This window comes from Lynx rufus, unplaced genomic scaffold, assembly GCF_022079265.1.
Source record: "Lynx rufus isolate CCGP_SWC_20201006 ecotype Redwood Valley unplaced genomic scaffold, mLynRuf1.p SCAF_2, whole genome shotgun sequence".
Taxonomy (NCBI): Eukaryota; Metazoa; Chordata; class Mammalia; order Carnivora; family Felidae; genus Lynx; species Lynx rufus.
This window is the reverse complement of record NW_025814834.1, coordinates 204,487,740-204,501,091: the sequence shown is the minus strand read 5'-3', so window position 1 is coordinate 204,501,091 and position 13,352 is coordinate 204,487,740. Positions and strand designations below refer to the sequence as shown.

Sequence of the window (13,352 nt, the reverse complement as noted above, 5' to 3'; positions counted from 1 at the left end):
TTCCCTCCTCCAGCCTTGCACGGTCTTCGGACTGAGAGCCCACCTGCCGCCTAGAATTTTCTCCCTCCCGAAAGCCTTGGAGAGACGGGACTGCCCGTGGGAGGGGGACAGGGGACGTCCCAGTGGGTGACCGCAGGCCTCTGTCGCCGCTCCATCTGATCTCCAGGAGCGCCAGGCTCCAGACTGCCTGGAGCGCTGAAAGAGTTAACCAGGAACGCCTCCCCACTGCGGTTTTGTGGTCGAAACCATGATTGCCAGGAGCAAATTTTTGTCGTGCACAAGGTGTGTTATTAAAAGTCGGAGTTACGCTGCTGGTGAATGAAAAGTTAAGAGCCCTCATTAAGCTCGGCCTGTAAAACAGGCGGACTGAGGCTGAGACAACCCTAACGGCGGCGGCTCCGGGTGCGGGACGCTCCTGAGGCTCCTGCTACTGCACTGGCTGCCCAGGCACAGCGAGGGCCCGGGGTCAGGTGCCTGGAGCCAAAGGGGGCGTCGGGGGTCCACCCAGAGGAAGCCGAGCTGGAGGAAGGGCGGACAGGAGGAAGGGCCACAGGGCCGAAACAGAAATAGCATACTGGAAGCTTTCCCTTTGGTGAAAACAAAAGCAACAGCCAAGCATTGACCCGAGGGCCGACTCCACAGCAGACACGGTGCCCGGTGCCCGGTGCTTGGTAAATACATGATCTCCTTTAACTCTCCCAACAATCCAGTGAGGATGGGAGCATAAGTGCAGTGTTGCTCAAGGACGAGTCTGAGGCTTGCCCCAGGCTTGCTCGAGATCTCAAGGAAGAGCTGGAATCTTCACCGGGTCTCAACCGAGGGGCTAGAAGGATGTTCCACACCAATGTGTCACCCTGCTTCCTATCTGCACAGATATTGAAAAAAGAGGAGGAGATACGCCAACCTGTTAATAGTGGTTATCTCTGAGTGGAGGAATGCAGGTGAATTCTAGTCTCTGCTTCCAATTTTCTCTGTGTTTTACATTTTGTATATTGTGGTTTTACATACCTATGTTACTTTTGAAATGGGGAAGGTGAGGAGAGAGAGCCATTATTTTGCAGAGAGAGAATTATTGGTTCACCTAAAACTGATGTTCTCGAAGTGTGGTTCCTGGACCAGCATCATCATCTTCACCACCTGGGAACTTGTTAGAAATGCAAATTCTCAGCCTCACCCTAGACCTACTGAATCAGAAATTCTGGGGGTGGGGTTCAGCAATATGTGTTTTAACAGGCCCTCCAGGCGATTCTGATGCATGTTCAAGTTTAAGAACCATTGGCCTAGAAGACCTGGCAGAGGATTGGGAGACAAGAGGTTCCCAGATCCTCTTCTGACCTGCCACGTAGTTGCTGGGTCAGCAAGCTAAGAGCTCGTTGCTATGGGGGTCACGCTTGTGTTTGAGCCCAGCTCTGCCACGTAGGGACCAGGTGACTTTTGGTTGAGCTCCTTAACCTTTCTAGGTGTCAGTGCTGTATGTGTAAATTAGTGATAATACGCCTCCCCCCCCCCCCCACACACACACAGGTCAAGTATGAGAATGAAAAGGCACAGGGCCTGATGCTTTTAAATAACAGTTCCTTTTCCTTCCCGTGTTGCCCTTCCCCTCTTGGGAGCTCAGCATTTGCAACATGGAGCAAATAATCCTGGCTTCCTTTCATCTTCTAAAAAAGTCAGAACTGACCTAGTGGATGTCCTGAAGGGGAATTATCTCACCAATATTTGGTGTTATTTCACTGGTGGGTGGAGCACCCGGGCAGCAAGAATTGGAAACTTTTGAGGGCAGGGACAGAGTGGTGTTTACCTTTGTGTCCTAGTACCCAGCACAGGGCTTATTATAGGGTAACTCTCAGTGAATGTTTATTGGATGAATCAGTGCGTGAATGAATGAAGGGATGTGGCACCCTGGGTTTAGAGGTGGATTTCAATTTCTTTCACATCTCAATTGAAAGAGGGAACAAGGGGTGCCTGGGTGGCTCAGTTGGTTGGGCGTCTGACTTGATTTTGGCTTAGGGCATGATCCCGGGGTAGTGGGATCGAGCCCTATGTTGGGCTCTGCACTGAGCCTGGAGTCTGCTTAAGATTCTCTCTCTCTCTCTCTCTCTCTCTCTCTCTCTCTCTCTCTCTGCCCCTTTTCCCTGCTCACACACTCATTCACTCACTCCCTAAAATTAAAAAAAAAACAGTGGGGGAGGGACAAGAAAATTGGACAGGAAATGAGAAGGACATAGCACGAAAGAAAAATTCCCATAGAGGGCAGAATTTTTCAAAGAGGAGAAAGCGAGTTTCTGTTATAATTAGAAAATGGCACATAATTAATTTGCGTGCAACCAGAAGCGCTGGCTGGAGCCTGACCGCCCTCAGCTTGCCCACCTGAAGCCAGATGATGAAGCTGGCAATGCCTGCCCCTCTTATCTGGGAATCTCCAAGCTTTAAGTCTCCTGTTGCTGCTAGGAGGAGGTGTCCCATTTATAGGTGGGTGAAGGTGAGGCTGTGAGTTGTCGTGCAATTTGATGGGGGCTGCCCTACAAAGTGAGTAATAATAATGATAATAGTTCACATTATTATGTGCCGGCACTCTGCTGATTACCTGCATTATCTCATTGCATTTTCCAACAGTAATACCTCATAAAGCTGCAAAGATGAAATAAAACAATGACTAGAAATTGTTGGGCCGGCACCTGGTGCTTGTTAAGCCCTCGAGTGAACAGTAGCTATCATAATAATTCTGTGAGGTTAGTACTCTCGTCTTTCCCTCTTTTTACAGGTAAGAAAATTGAGGCACAGAGAGGTCAAGTTGCATTAAGTCACACAGCTAGTAACTAGCAGAGCTGAAACTGGAACCAGGTTTGCCAAACTCTGGGGCTCACCCCGTAGTCATGAGCTCACACTACCTCGTTCAAAGTGGCGTCACGATAGAGCCATGCGCTAGGCTCCCTCTTTTTTCCATCGAGGCCCCCAAAGAGCCCCCAGCATGTGACAAGGCACATTTCACAACCTGTGCGTCCAGAAACCAGATGGGCCACTGGCAAGCACGAGAACCCCAGAGTGCTCCCGTCATGCCCAGGGGAACACTGTGCATGGGACTGACTGATAAATGATTCCTCGGTGAGCGGTTGTGGCAAGGCCTCCCTGTGGGTAATTAGTGAGTGTGATTGATCACTGCTGAGGAGGCTGGGTGGCTCACGACAGGGTTTGCAAGTTACTGGGTGTATCTGGGTGTCCACACCCAGCTCAGGTGGCCCCTGGAACTCTTCCTCCTTGGGCTGGAGGGAAGTGGGACCCAGCTCACTGGATCTATCCTGTGCCAGGCAGGGGCTTGAGGCTACCCCCGTGGTGGTGAGGTTTCTTCTCCCTTCTGCAAAATTGAGTAAGAGTCCTTCCTTTTACATCTCTGAATTATTGAAATGCCTTTGAGGTGGGGCAATGATTCAACTTAGTACTAGCTGGGAAGCTAAAAGACTCAACTCTCAACCCTGCTCTGTACTGAGTATCCTTTAGCAAAGTCACACTTTGTCTAAGAGACTAGAGTTTGAAAGTCCCTTTGCACCCTGAATTGAACCCCAAAGTCCTCAAGTAATGGCTCAGACACATTTACTTAGTATCATTGGGAGTTTCAAGTGGTTCTCAGCCCGAAGGCAGTGGGCACTCGGAGCCCAAAAGGACTTGGGAGGAAACCCACTTCATCATCCTGGGCTTCCTCCAGCCCGGTGCCCAGAAAGATCCAGGGTAGAGTCAGGAGGCTAAGAGTGTGGCTGGGGGTGCAACAGCTGGTGCCACACCCCTCCCATGCTGTGGGCCCACAGTGAGCTGCTGGGGCAAGGCCCCACCCACATGAGAACCCCTGCTTGGGCAGTTTGCACATCCCCACAGGCTCGGGACAGGGGCTTCAGGAAGTGAAGCTTATCAGGTAGACGCCCGAACTCCTCTCTCTTGATCTTCTATCCAACTCTCTCCCAAGTGGAGGAGAAGGCTGGACCAGGGAGGCTCTGAGGAGGCAGCCTTGTGGAGGTTCTTGATGTTAGAAACCAGAGACCTCTGTTCTAAGCTTTATGCCGTGAGATACTAGCTGGGTAGCCTTAGGCACGCCAGTGGCCCTCTCTGTGGCTCAACTTTTCCTGCTATCACACGGGGGATAGTCATACGTTCCCTCCCTACTTTACAGGGGCGTTGCAGGATCAGAGGTGATGACAAATGTATGAGAAGCATGTTGAAAAATATAACACGCTATGCAAATGAGAGGGATTATCAAATCTCTGACTTGAGTTTCCTCCTCAGTGGGCTGGCCTTCCTTGAAACAAGGCAACTTATGCAAAAAACCTGGCACACAGTAGGTGGACAAGCTCTGGGAGCGGTCCCAGGCTTATGCCTTTGATCTTGTGTCTCTTGTCCTCTGCTCTGGAAGATCCAAAATCCTCCCCACCTATCTCACTGCTCCCTCTTCCCTCCAGTACTCCTCTTAACAACATCCGGTTACTCCCCAGACTTTAGGCAGGTCAGGCTCCTGCTTCCTTTCCTTCATCGCTGTCTTCGCCTAATGTTAGGTGTTTGTTTTTGTGGTTTTGTCTGTCTTCCTGCCACTGAAATGCAACCTGCGTGATGGCAGGGATGACCTCGTTGTCTTGTTTGCCTAGGACAAGGCCTGGCACATAGTAGTTACTTGACAAATATTTGTTAAGATCAGGGATGGAGGGTTGGATGGATGCCACCCATATTTATTGGGTTTTTCCTCTCTTCTGTGTCCCTTCTCGGAAACTAATTGTTGGTGGAAAAGTGACTAGTTGTGGAGTTAGATCCCAGGAGGGCTGGCTTTGTAACTCACTTGACCAGTCCCCTGGAACAGGTCACCTAACATCTGTGTTGTCTATTTCCTGGTCTGTAAAGTAAAGATAATAACACACCATGTATGTTGGGAGGCCCCATGAGATAATGAACGTGAAAGTCAAGGCGAGGGGTTATTACACTGTCTCTTTTGTTTTTGACACAGACCTTGTTCACAGGCGGCTTAGGGAGGATGTTAATTTAAGAACCTCAGGCAGAGTCTCCCCTTTACTCTCATTTGGGGGGCCATGATGATGGTGATGATGATGGCTATTATTTACTGAGTGATTATTCTCTGGCAGGCTCTAGGCTAAGCACACTTCTTACGTTAATGCATTTAATTCTCCTAACAGCCCATGAGATTAGCCCCACTCGAAAGTAGCCATCCCTGGTGACTCCCTCACATGACTGTTTTAATTTTCTTCTCAGCACTTATCACTGCCTAAAATTAACTCATTTACTCCTTGTTTGTGGTCTGTCCTCCCCAATTAAACTGTAAGTTCCATGGGAGCAGAGCCTTATCTGTCTTGTTCTTGGCTGATTCACCAAGGCCTAGAGAGTCCCTGACTGGGTGCACAGAAGACATTCAGGAGACCCATCTAACAGATGAGGAAATAGGCTCAGAGAGGCTAATGCCTTACCCAAGGACACACAGTTGACTTGGGTCTGTCAGGTTATGACTCTGGTGCTATTTCTTTCCATGGTGCTGCTCAGGGTTCTTCTATGCCCTGGTAGAGATCTGACATCAAGAAGGCTGCCGAAGGCCAAGTCCTCTGGCCATCCTGTCCTCCCCCATTCTCCTTCCTCCTTCTTGTAGCCGAGGAGCTCTGCCTTGGGCCAACAGAGAGTTGGTGGAAGCCCTTGAGAAGGTGACTGCACAGGGTGAGAGTCACCTTGTCTCCCCTCCTTATTCTGGCTCTGTCACCCTTAAGTAAGGCTCACTACTTGGAACTCTTCACGTCTCTCACCCACTGGGCCCTTGATCCTCAATTCCAGTGTTAAGTGAAGGATAGAAGTTCTTGGATTTCAGGATTTGGTACATAAGTCAATGCCAGTCTTATCCATAGTCAAGACTTTCTGGAAGCCAAGTGCTTAGTCTGGGAACATGAAATTGATTGGTAGCATGAGCAGGCATGGGGACGAAGACACTAGGGCTCCCAGCTCCTGGCCAGAAACTTCCAGTCATCTTGCTTTCTTACTCAGTTCCTCCTTCCTTGTGTGGGTGGAAAATCCTTTTCTGTATGTCAGTGGACCATTTGTTCAATGTATTGCAGAGGAGGGGAATTTCCAGAATAAGAAAGGTATCCCGAAAGGAGACGAGCATGGGGTACAGAACATCTTAGAGTCCAGAAGGTCTGAGTTCAGGTTGAGCTTCTACCACCTACCAGCTGAGGGACCTTGAGCAGGTAATATTACCTGTTTGAGTCTCCATTTCCCCAGTACCTGTCTCTCAGGGCTATTGCACAGAGTCCATGAGACAGTGCAGAAAACCAGCACGGTGTCTGCCTGTGGTACATGCTTAAGGTGTGACAGCCACTGTGTAGCAAGGACTCAGAGGGTGGGGTCCCAGCAGGGTGGACTGGAGACCCTCGTAGGCCAGAAAGGCCTCTCGGAATAACGACAAACACTGACCTTTTCTTCCTGATGGGACTTTATCACTGTCTTCTAAACTTGGATTTTTAAATACGGTAAGATAACTGATAGCTCATCGCAGCTGGTAATGGCCATTCCTCCAGAGGCAGCAAACGGGCTCCAGGCCCAGCTCTGCCACTGGCTTGCAGGGTGACCGTGTCTTGTATCACTTTGCAACGTCGATGTCTGGCTCCAAAGCTGGGTCCGGAGCACAAGAATGGCTCTCATGTATTAAGCACTTGTTATGTGCCAGTCTCAGTTCTAATCATTCTTTGTGTGGCAATGCACTCAATCCTCATACTCCTATGTGGTGGGTGCTTTTATGAGACCCCTCTTACAAATGAGGGACAGTGCAAAGCACTGGGGGTCCCAACTGATGTGGAGGGAGGGCACCCACCAGGCCTTTCCCTGCTTCTCCCCCGTCCTTTTAGTGTGGGAGTTTCCTTTAGCCTGGGGCTGGGAGGGGCCGGGGCCAGCGACCTGGGATTGCTCTGTAAATTCTTCTAACCCCCCCGGCCCAGGAGGCAGCTAGGAGGGGCCTACTTCTCACTTCTCCGTCTTAATGCCCTTGATTTATTGTAACAGAAACTCGGGGTGTGCCTCCCTTTCCGCACCCCTAGCGCAGGAAGGTTTCTGTCATTTCTCTTTCCTGTGTGACAGCTCTCTCCCCCTCCCTCTCAGAGCCCTATGTCCCGCACCCTGGGGCCCAGTGTGATGGGAGACACTGTGCCCTGGATGAAGCCCCCTCCCCCTCCGCCCCGAGAGCTGCCGCCCACTGCCTGCCTGGGTGTGGTCTGGCTGCTGTAACCACTCTGTGTCTGGGAATGCAGGCTTGAGCCACGGGGTGGCTAGAGGGCACTTCCTGCAGCATGATTGTGAGGTCCTTGCCCACCCACTAGCCTCCCGCAGCGTCCCAGCCTAGCTGCTCCCATCTCTCACCTGCCACTCTCCACACACTCATTGCTCTAAAATGAACAGACCGGAACTTTCCCACCTCTATGCCTTTGCTCACCGTTACGAGCACGTTTTACAACCATGATTCTCAAAAGGTGGTCCCTAGACTACCGGCATCAGAATCACCAGGGAACTTGTTAGAAATGCAAACCCCCAGCTACCCCAGACTTACTGAATCAGAAACGCCAGGGGTGGAGCCCAGAATTCTGTGTTTTATTTTTTTATTATTTTTTTTTTAAAAAATTTTTTTTTTCAACGTTTATTTATTTTTGGGACAGAGAGAGACAGAGCATGAACGGGGGAGGGGCAGAGAGAGAGGGAGACACAGTATCGGAAACAGGCTCCAGGCTCCAGGCTCCGAGCCATCAGCCCAGAGCCTGACGCGGGGCTCGAACTCACGGACCGCGAGATCGTGACCTGGCTGAAGTCGGACGCTTAACCGACTGCGCCACCCAGGCGCCCCAGAATTCTGTGTTTTAAAAATAAGCCTTCCGGGCCATTCGGATGCAGCTAAAGTTTGAGAACAGCATCCTGTATTACAGCATCATCCTGCTTGAGCTTAATTGCCCTCAGGGCCCCTCACTAACAGGAGTTTGAGCAATTCCCTTAGCTTCTCTGAGCTTTAGTTTCCTCAGCTCTAAAATAGGGACACTAATAGTGCCTGCCTTGCGGGGTTCTTATGAGAATTAAGTAAGAGAATCCATGGAGAGTGCTTAGCACAGCATCTGAAACGTGGTCAATGCTCAATAAAGATTAGATGATAATTTTAATAATCTACATCATTATTCTGTGTCCTGTCCCTATCCCTATGGCCTCCCTTGGCTCTTCTGTGTGATCTATTCCCCAGTGCTGAGTATTCCCCCTGCTAAAATGTCCTGCTTCCTCCAAAAAGCCTCTCGTGATCTCTTTCCTTTGAGCCCCTGTGGCTCGTCTCTTGGGCCACATGCCTTGCACGTGTCTGAGTGCTCAGCCCTTCCGGGTTCCGTCTCCTCCGCGTGCCCTCCAGCTTTCGCCTCTGGTTCCTGGCTCTGAGCGGCTGCTCGTGCCCTCTGCAATCCGTGTTGGTCTGAAAGGCCACTTCCCAAGACCAGGTTCTGCCCACAGGCTTCCTCACCCTGGCTCTCTCTGTTCCTCACCACGCTCCCTAACTTGCAACAGTCGCCAGCCTTCCGTGGCCTTCACAGTCTGGAGAGGAACTTCTTTGGAAGAACTTGTGCTGGGCCATCTGGAAATTTTGTTCTTCACAGCTTGTCATTGTTTCCTATCCTTCTAATGCTAAATCCCCCTTGAATAAGGATCTACCATGGAAACATTTTACTGAATCCTGTCTGAAGCTTTGCAAGGTTGGGATTATGGTCTTTGTGCTGCAGATGAGGGAACTGAGGCCCGAGGTCTACGGCTTTCATATGGCAACATTTGATATTGACTGAAAGCATCTAGCGCCCGAGGGCAGGTACGTTCTAGTCCCCCAAGCTGCTCGGTGGTGGCAGAAGAAACGGTTCCAGGTTTTTAAGACTCTGAAATCCCTGGGCACTGGCCTGAGGCTGACCATCCATGGACCTTCTTCTGGGACAGCCTAAATTTAACATTCCTTACTCACCTTCTAGTTTCAGGTCCGTACGACTGCTAAAGAATGACCCAGTCAACTTCCAGAAGTTCCCCTACACTAGTGAGGACGAGGCCTGGAAGACCTACCTGGAAAACCCCTTGACGGCCGCCACGAAGGCCATGATGAGGGTCAATGGCGACGACGACAGTGTGGCGGCCTTGAGCTTCCTCTACGACTACTACATGGTGCGTTCACCCCTCTGGGCATGTCCCCCCCTGACTGAATGTATGCCTTCGCTTTCAGGCCTCACGGCCCCGCAGGCCTCCCCCAGCCCCTCGCTGTATTTTTTCTCTCCTCTGGGTCTTTGCACATGCTGTTCCCTCTGCCTGGCCCCCTCCCCTTTCCCCCTGACCAAACCCCACTCTTAACTCTGGATCTCAGCTTCAAGGTCACCTCCTTCATTCACTGAGAACGGGGAAGGTTTTCTTGGGTCTCCCATTCTGTGCCTCTTGGTTCCCTCATTATTACCATCATTACCCTTGACTCTGTCTTTAGAAACTTATTATTTATGCATTTATTTCTTCATCTCCCCCATGACTGAGCTCTCGAGGGCAGGAACCACGTGGTGATCATTACTCGGTCCTCAGCACCCCACACTACTGGCCACACACTCAGTGCTCCGTGTGTGCTGATGGAATGGATCAATGTGTACCAATGGCACACACACGCCCTGACACCTGCCATCTTCCTTCTGCCCCTGCCCTTGGGTCACCCCAGTTGCCCTGTCCCCCCCCCCCACCTATCCCAACCTTACCACCTGGATCATGCCTTCTGCTCTTGAACCATTTTCTTTTCTTCCCAAGGCCACTTTCACTTGGCAGCTGTCCTGCCACATCACCTCTCCCTCTCCCGAGTGTCTGACTGTCCTTCCTGCCATTGCTGCCGTTCTGTATGATTCAACACCTCCTGACGGACGGCCTTTATTGTTCTCTGATTGTTTCCGGGGACCTTGGCCTTGACACTCTGGTAGACTCTCCCCTCCTGAGAATTAGGCCCTCCCATATCTGACACGCGGGCTTGAAGTAGTCAGCAGTAACAAATACATAACACAGTGACCTAGCTACCCCTTCCAGTGCCTGTGCCAGACATTGCTAATGGATTACAGCCTGCATTCTCACTGGGGGTACGTGGGGCTGAAGAATCTTTTTCAATGCAGTGCTCCAAGCAGCCCCTACCCATCTGTCTGAATTGTCACATGACAGCAAACTTTCTTACCTTCCCTAGGCTGGGTGACTGCTCTAAGAGACTCTCCCAGATTTGAGAATAGGAAACAGAAACAGCCAATTATTGAGATAACTGGCTTTGAACTTGAAGATTTAAAGCTACTTTGTAAATAAGCCCTCACATTTACTGACCAAAGAAATACTTTATCTACCTTACCCCAAGGGGGAAGGCAAACTCTCTGTGTAAATTCACGGGCCAAGGATGGAACGTGTGGCCCCAGATTCGAGAAGGCCCCCAATTTTCTCTCTGGCTTTCCTTCTCCCTTGGAGTGGTATGGTTACCCTAGCTTACTTCTTCCCCAGCAGACCAATAGCATCCTGACAGCATTTGGCACAGGCCGACTGGAGACACAGTGGGAGCTAAGAGTCCTAGGCCTGGATTGAAACCCGGCCTGGGATTTACGGCTTGAGGTTGGACCATAAAGTAAAATCCAGCACCATCTCCCCAGGCAAAGGACCGTTCCCCAGGGCCAGAACGGTGGGGAGCCGCAGGTGACCCCTATGGTGGTTTTAGTGAAATACTGTGTCCTGATGAGGCACACCTGCCCTTCCTCCCCATTTCAGGGCACTCTGGGTTCAGAACAGCTCCGTGGATAATGAGGACAGGGTCTCATGATGTGAAGACAGCACTGAGTTGGGATTTGAGACCTGGTCTGGTCACAGACTGGCAATGTGGTTTTGGACAATATAGTTCTAAAGGTGACAGCTTATCCTTTCTTACTGAATGCCAGGTACCTTCCTTCATCCTGTCCCATGGGGTGTGAGTAGGAGCCCAGGCTTTGGAGTCACCAGGCTGGGTTGGAGCCCTGGTTATGGCTTTATTAGCCAGAAGTCGAAATGACCTAGATGCTCTAAGATACAACGATATTATAATTATGATCATTAAAATAACATTTATATAGTGTCCTCCATATGCTAGGTGCTGTTCTAAACATACATGGGGTTGAGGTTGCCATTATTATCCTTGTCTTACAGAGGAGGTACAGAGAGGTTAAGAGACTTGCCCAAGGTCACACAGCCACTATATGGCCTATCTAGGAATTGAATCCAAGAAATCTGGATCCAGAGTCCGTACTCCTAACCACTAAGACAACAGAGCCTCTCTAGGCCTCAGTTTCTTCATTCATATAATGGAGATAACATTAGTAGCTGTCACAGAGTGGTTGTAGGGACTAAATTAGAGATCACATAGAAGGCCCTTCATACAGGGCCCCGTGCACAAGAAGCACTCTACTGAAAAACCACAATGAAAGGGCTCCTGCTGGCTCAATCAGAGCACGTACCTCTTGATCTTGGGGTTGTGAGTTCGAGCCCCATGTTGGGTGTAGAGATTACTTAAAAGTAAAGTCTTAAGGGGCGCCTGGGTGGCTCAGTCAATTAAGTGTCTAACTCTTGATTTCGGCTCAGGTCATGATCTCACAGTTTGTGAGTTCGAATCCTACGTCGCGCTCTGCGCTGACAGCGTGGAGCCTGCTTGGGATTCTCTGCCTCCTCCTCTCTCTCTCTCTCTCTCTGCCCCTCCCCAACTTGCTCTCTCTCAAAAATGAACATTTATAAATAAAGAATAGGAAATAAATAAATCAGATCTTTTTTAAAAAGTAAGCATTAAAAAAATAATAAAAACGAAAAATAAAAGTAAGCATTATTTTTATTAATAAATCTCCACAATACCCTTGAAGTAGGCATTATAATCCACCACTCGCCATATGAAGAAACAGTCTCAGAAAGGCGAGGTCATTTATCTAGAGTCAGACAGCCCTTTGAAGTGGTCAAGTTAGAACTTAATCCAGATCTGCCTGACTCCAAATTCCATGATGCCTAACTGCTAATCTTGGGGTACTTCTCCAGCTGGGGGCTCAGACTAAATGATGGCCTGCCAACTCTAAGGACTGGGTGGCAGGTTTTCTCCCAGTGACCAAGGTAGCTCCCCTGTCTGGCCAAGTCTGCTGGTGGGGGGGTGGGGGTTGGTCTTAACATAAATGTATAAATCCCTCTTTCCTCTCCTCTCAGGGCCCCAAGGAGAAGCGGATACTGTCCTCCAGCACTGGGGGCCGGAATGACCAAGGAAAGAGGTGAGGCACGCCCAAATACCATCTCTGCCCCTTTCCTCACCCTTACCTCCACCTCTGGGCTTATCCATTGGGCACAGAGGGCTCAGGGCTTAGGACCCATGGGACTCTTAGGGGCCCATGAAAGTGTTAGAATTTATTGTCAAATCAGAAGAAAACAATGATTGTAATCCAACCTGGATTATATTTATTTTTATACCAATGCAATTGTAAAAGGTATTTTAAAATATTTTTCATGGAAGAAGGAGCCTGTGAAGGCAAAAGAGACTAGGGCCCACCAAGTCATAGAGACCCTGCTTGAACACACACACACACACACACACACACACACACACACACACACAAACACACAGATTACTGAAAACAAACTTCAAAGCCATCGTCTAGGAAAAGCCCTGAAGGCAGCTTTTCTGTCCTAGCTCCAAACCCCTCCTCCCTGCAGCCTCCCGGGAAGGGAGACCTGGCCTGGGGCGGGAGGAGGGGAGGTGGTTCAGGTACTTCTTTCCTCTGGCTCTCTTGGGCCTCTGCCTGGCATTAGTGCCTTGGGGCACTGATGTTCCTCTCCCTGTGGAAGGCAGCCCAGGCCATGCTCGTGGTTAAATGGGCACTAAGAGGGACCCTGCTCTTTCTCTACTCTGCCCCAGCCCCCCTCTCCCACCACCTCCCCCACTGCTCTGCCCCATGTAGGGCCTCTGCTGGGAAACCTTCCGGGCTTCTGTCTGCCTTCCAGAAAATCCAAACTGCTAAGGCAGGCATTACCACTCATGTAGCTGGCTCAGGGCCCCTCCATGCTAGAAACAATAGGGTTTAGTGTGTGGGACTTTTCTGAAAACTAATTTTTCTTTTAATGTTGTTAGCTTTTCGGATTACAAAAGTAATACCTGTTTGTTATAAAATATTCAAATTCTATAGAAATGTATAAAGTAGAAAGTAAAAGTTTCCTGTATTCCGACTCCCCTCCCCCCCCCTTAACAGTTTGGGGCATATCCTTCTAGACCTTTTTCTGAACATATATTAACTGTACTCACAAATATACACCACCACCCC

The 13,352-nt window shown here is 49.9% G+C and overlaps 1 protein-coding gene across 1 annotated transcript in view; it reads left to right on the top strand.

Moving 5' to 3' along the window:
- Window positions 1-425: 425 nt before the first annotated feature.
- The window catches only part of GRHL3 (grainyhead like transcription factor 3), a 31,601-nt gene continuing 18,674 nt past the window's right edge, over window positions 426-13,352 (top strand). The window contains exons 1-3 of the mRNA XM_047084803.1: window positions 426-941; window positions 9,012-9,198; window positions 12,247-12,308. Of these exons, the coding sequence (XP_046940759.1) occupies window positions 9,133-9,198; window positions 12,247-12,308 (128 nt within the window). The 5' untranslated portion in view covers window positions 426-941; window positions 9,012-9,132. The remainder of the gene's footprint in view (window positions 942-9,011; window positions 9,199-12,246; window positions 12,309-13,352) is intronic.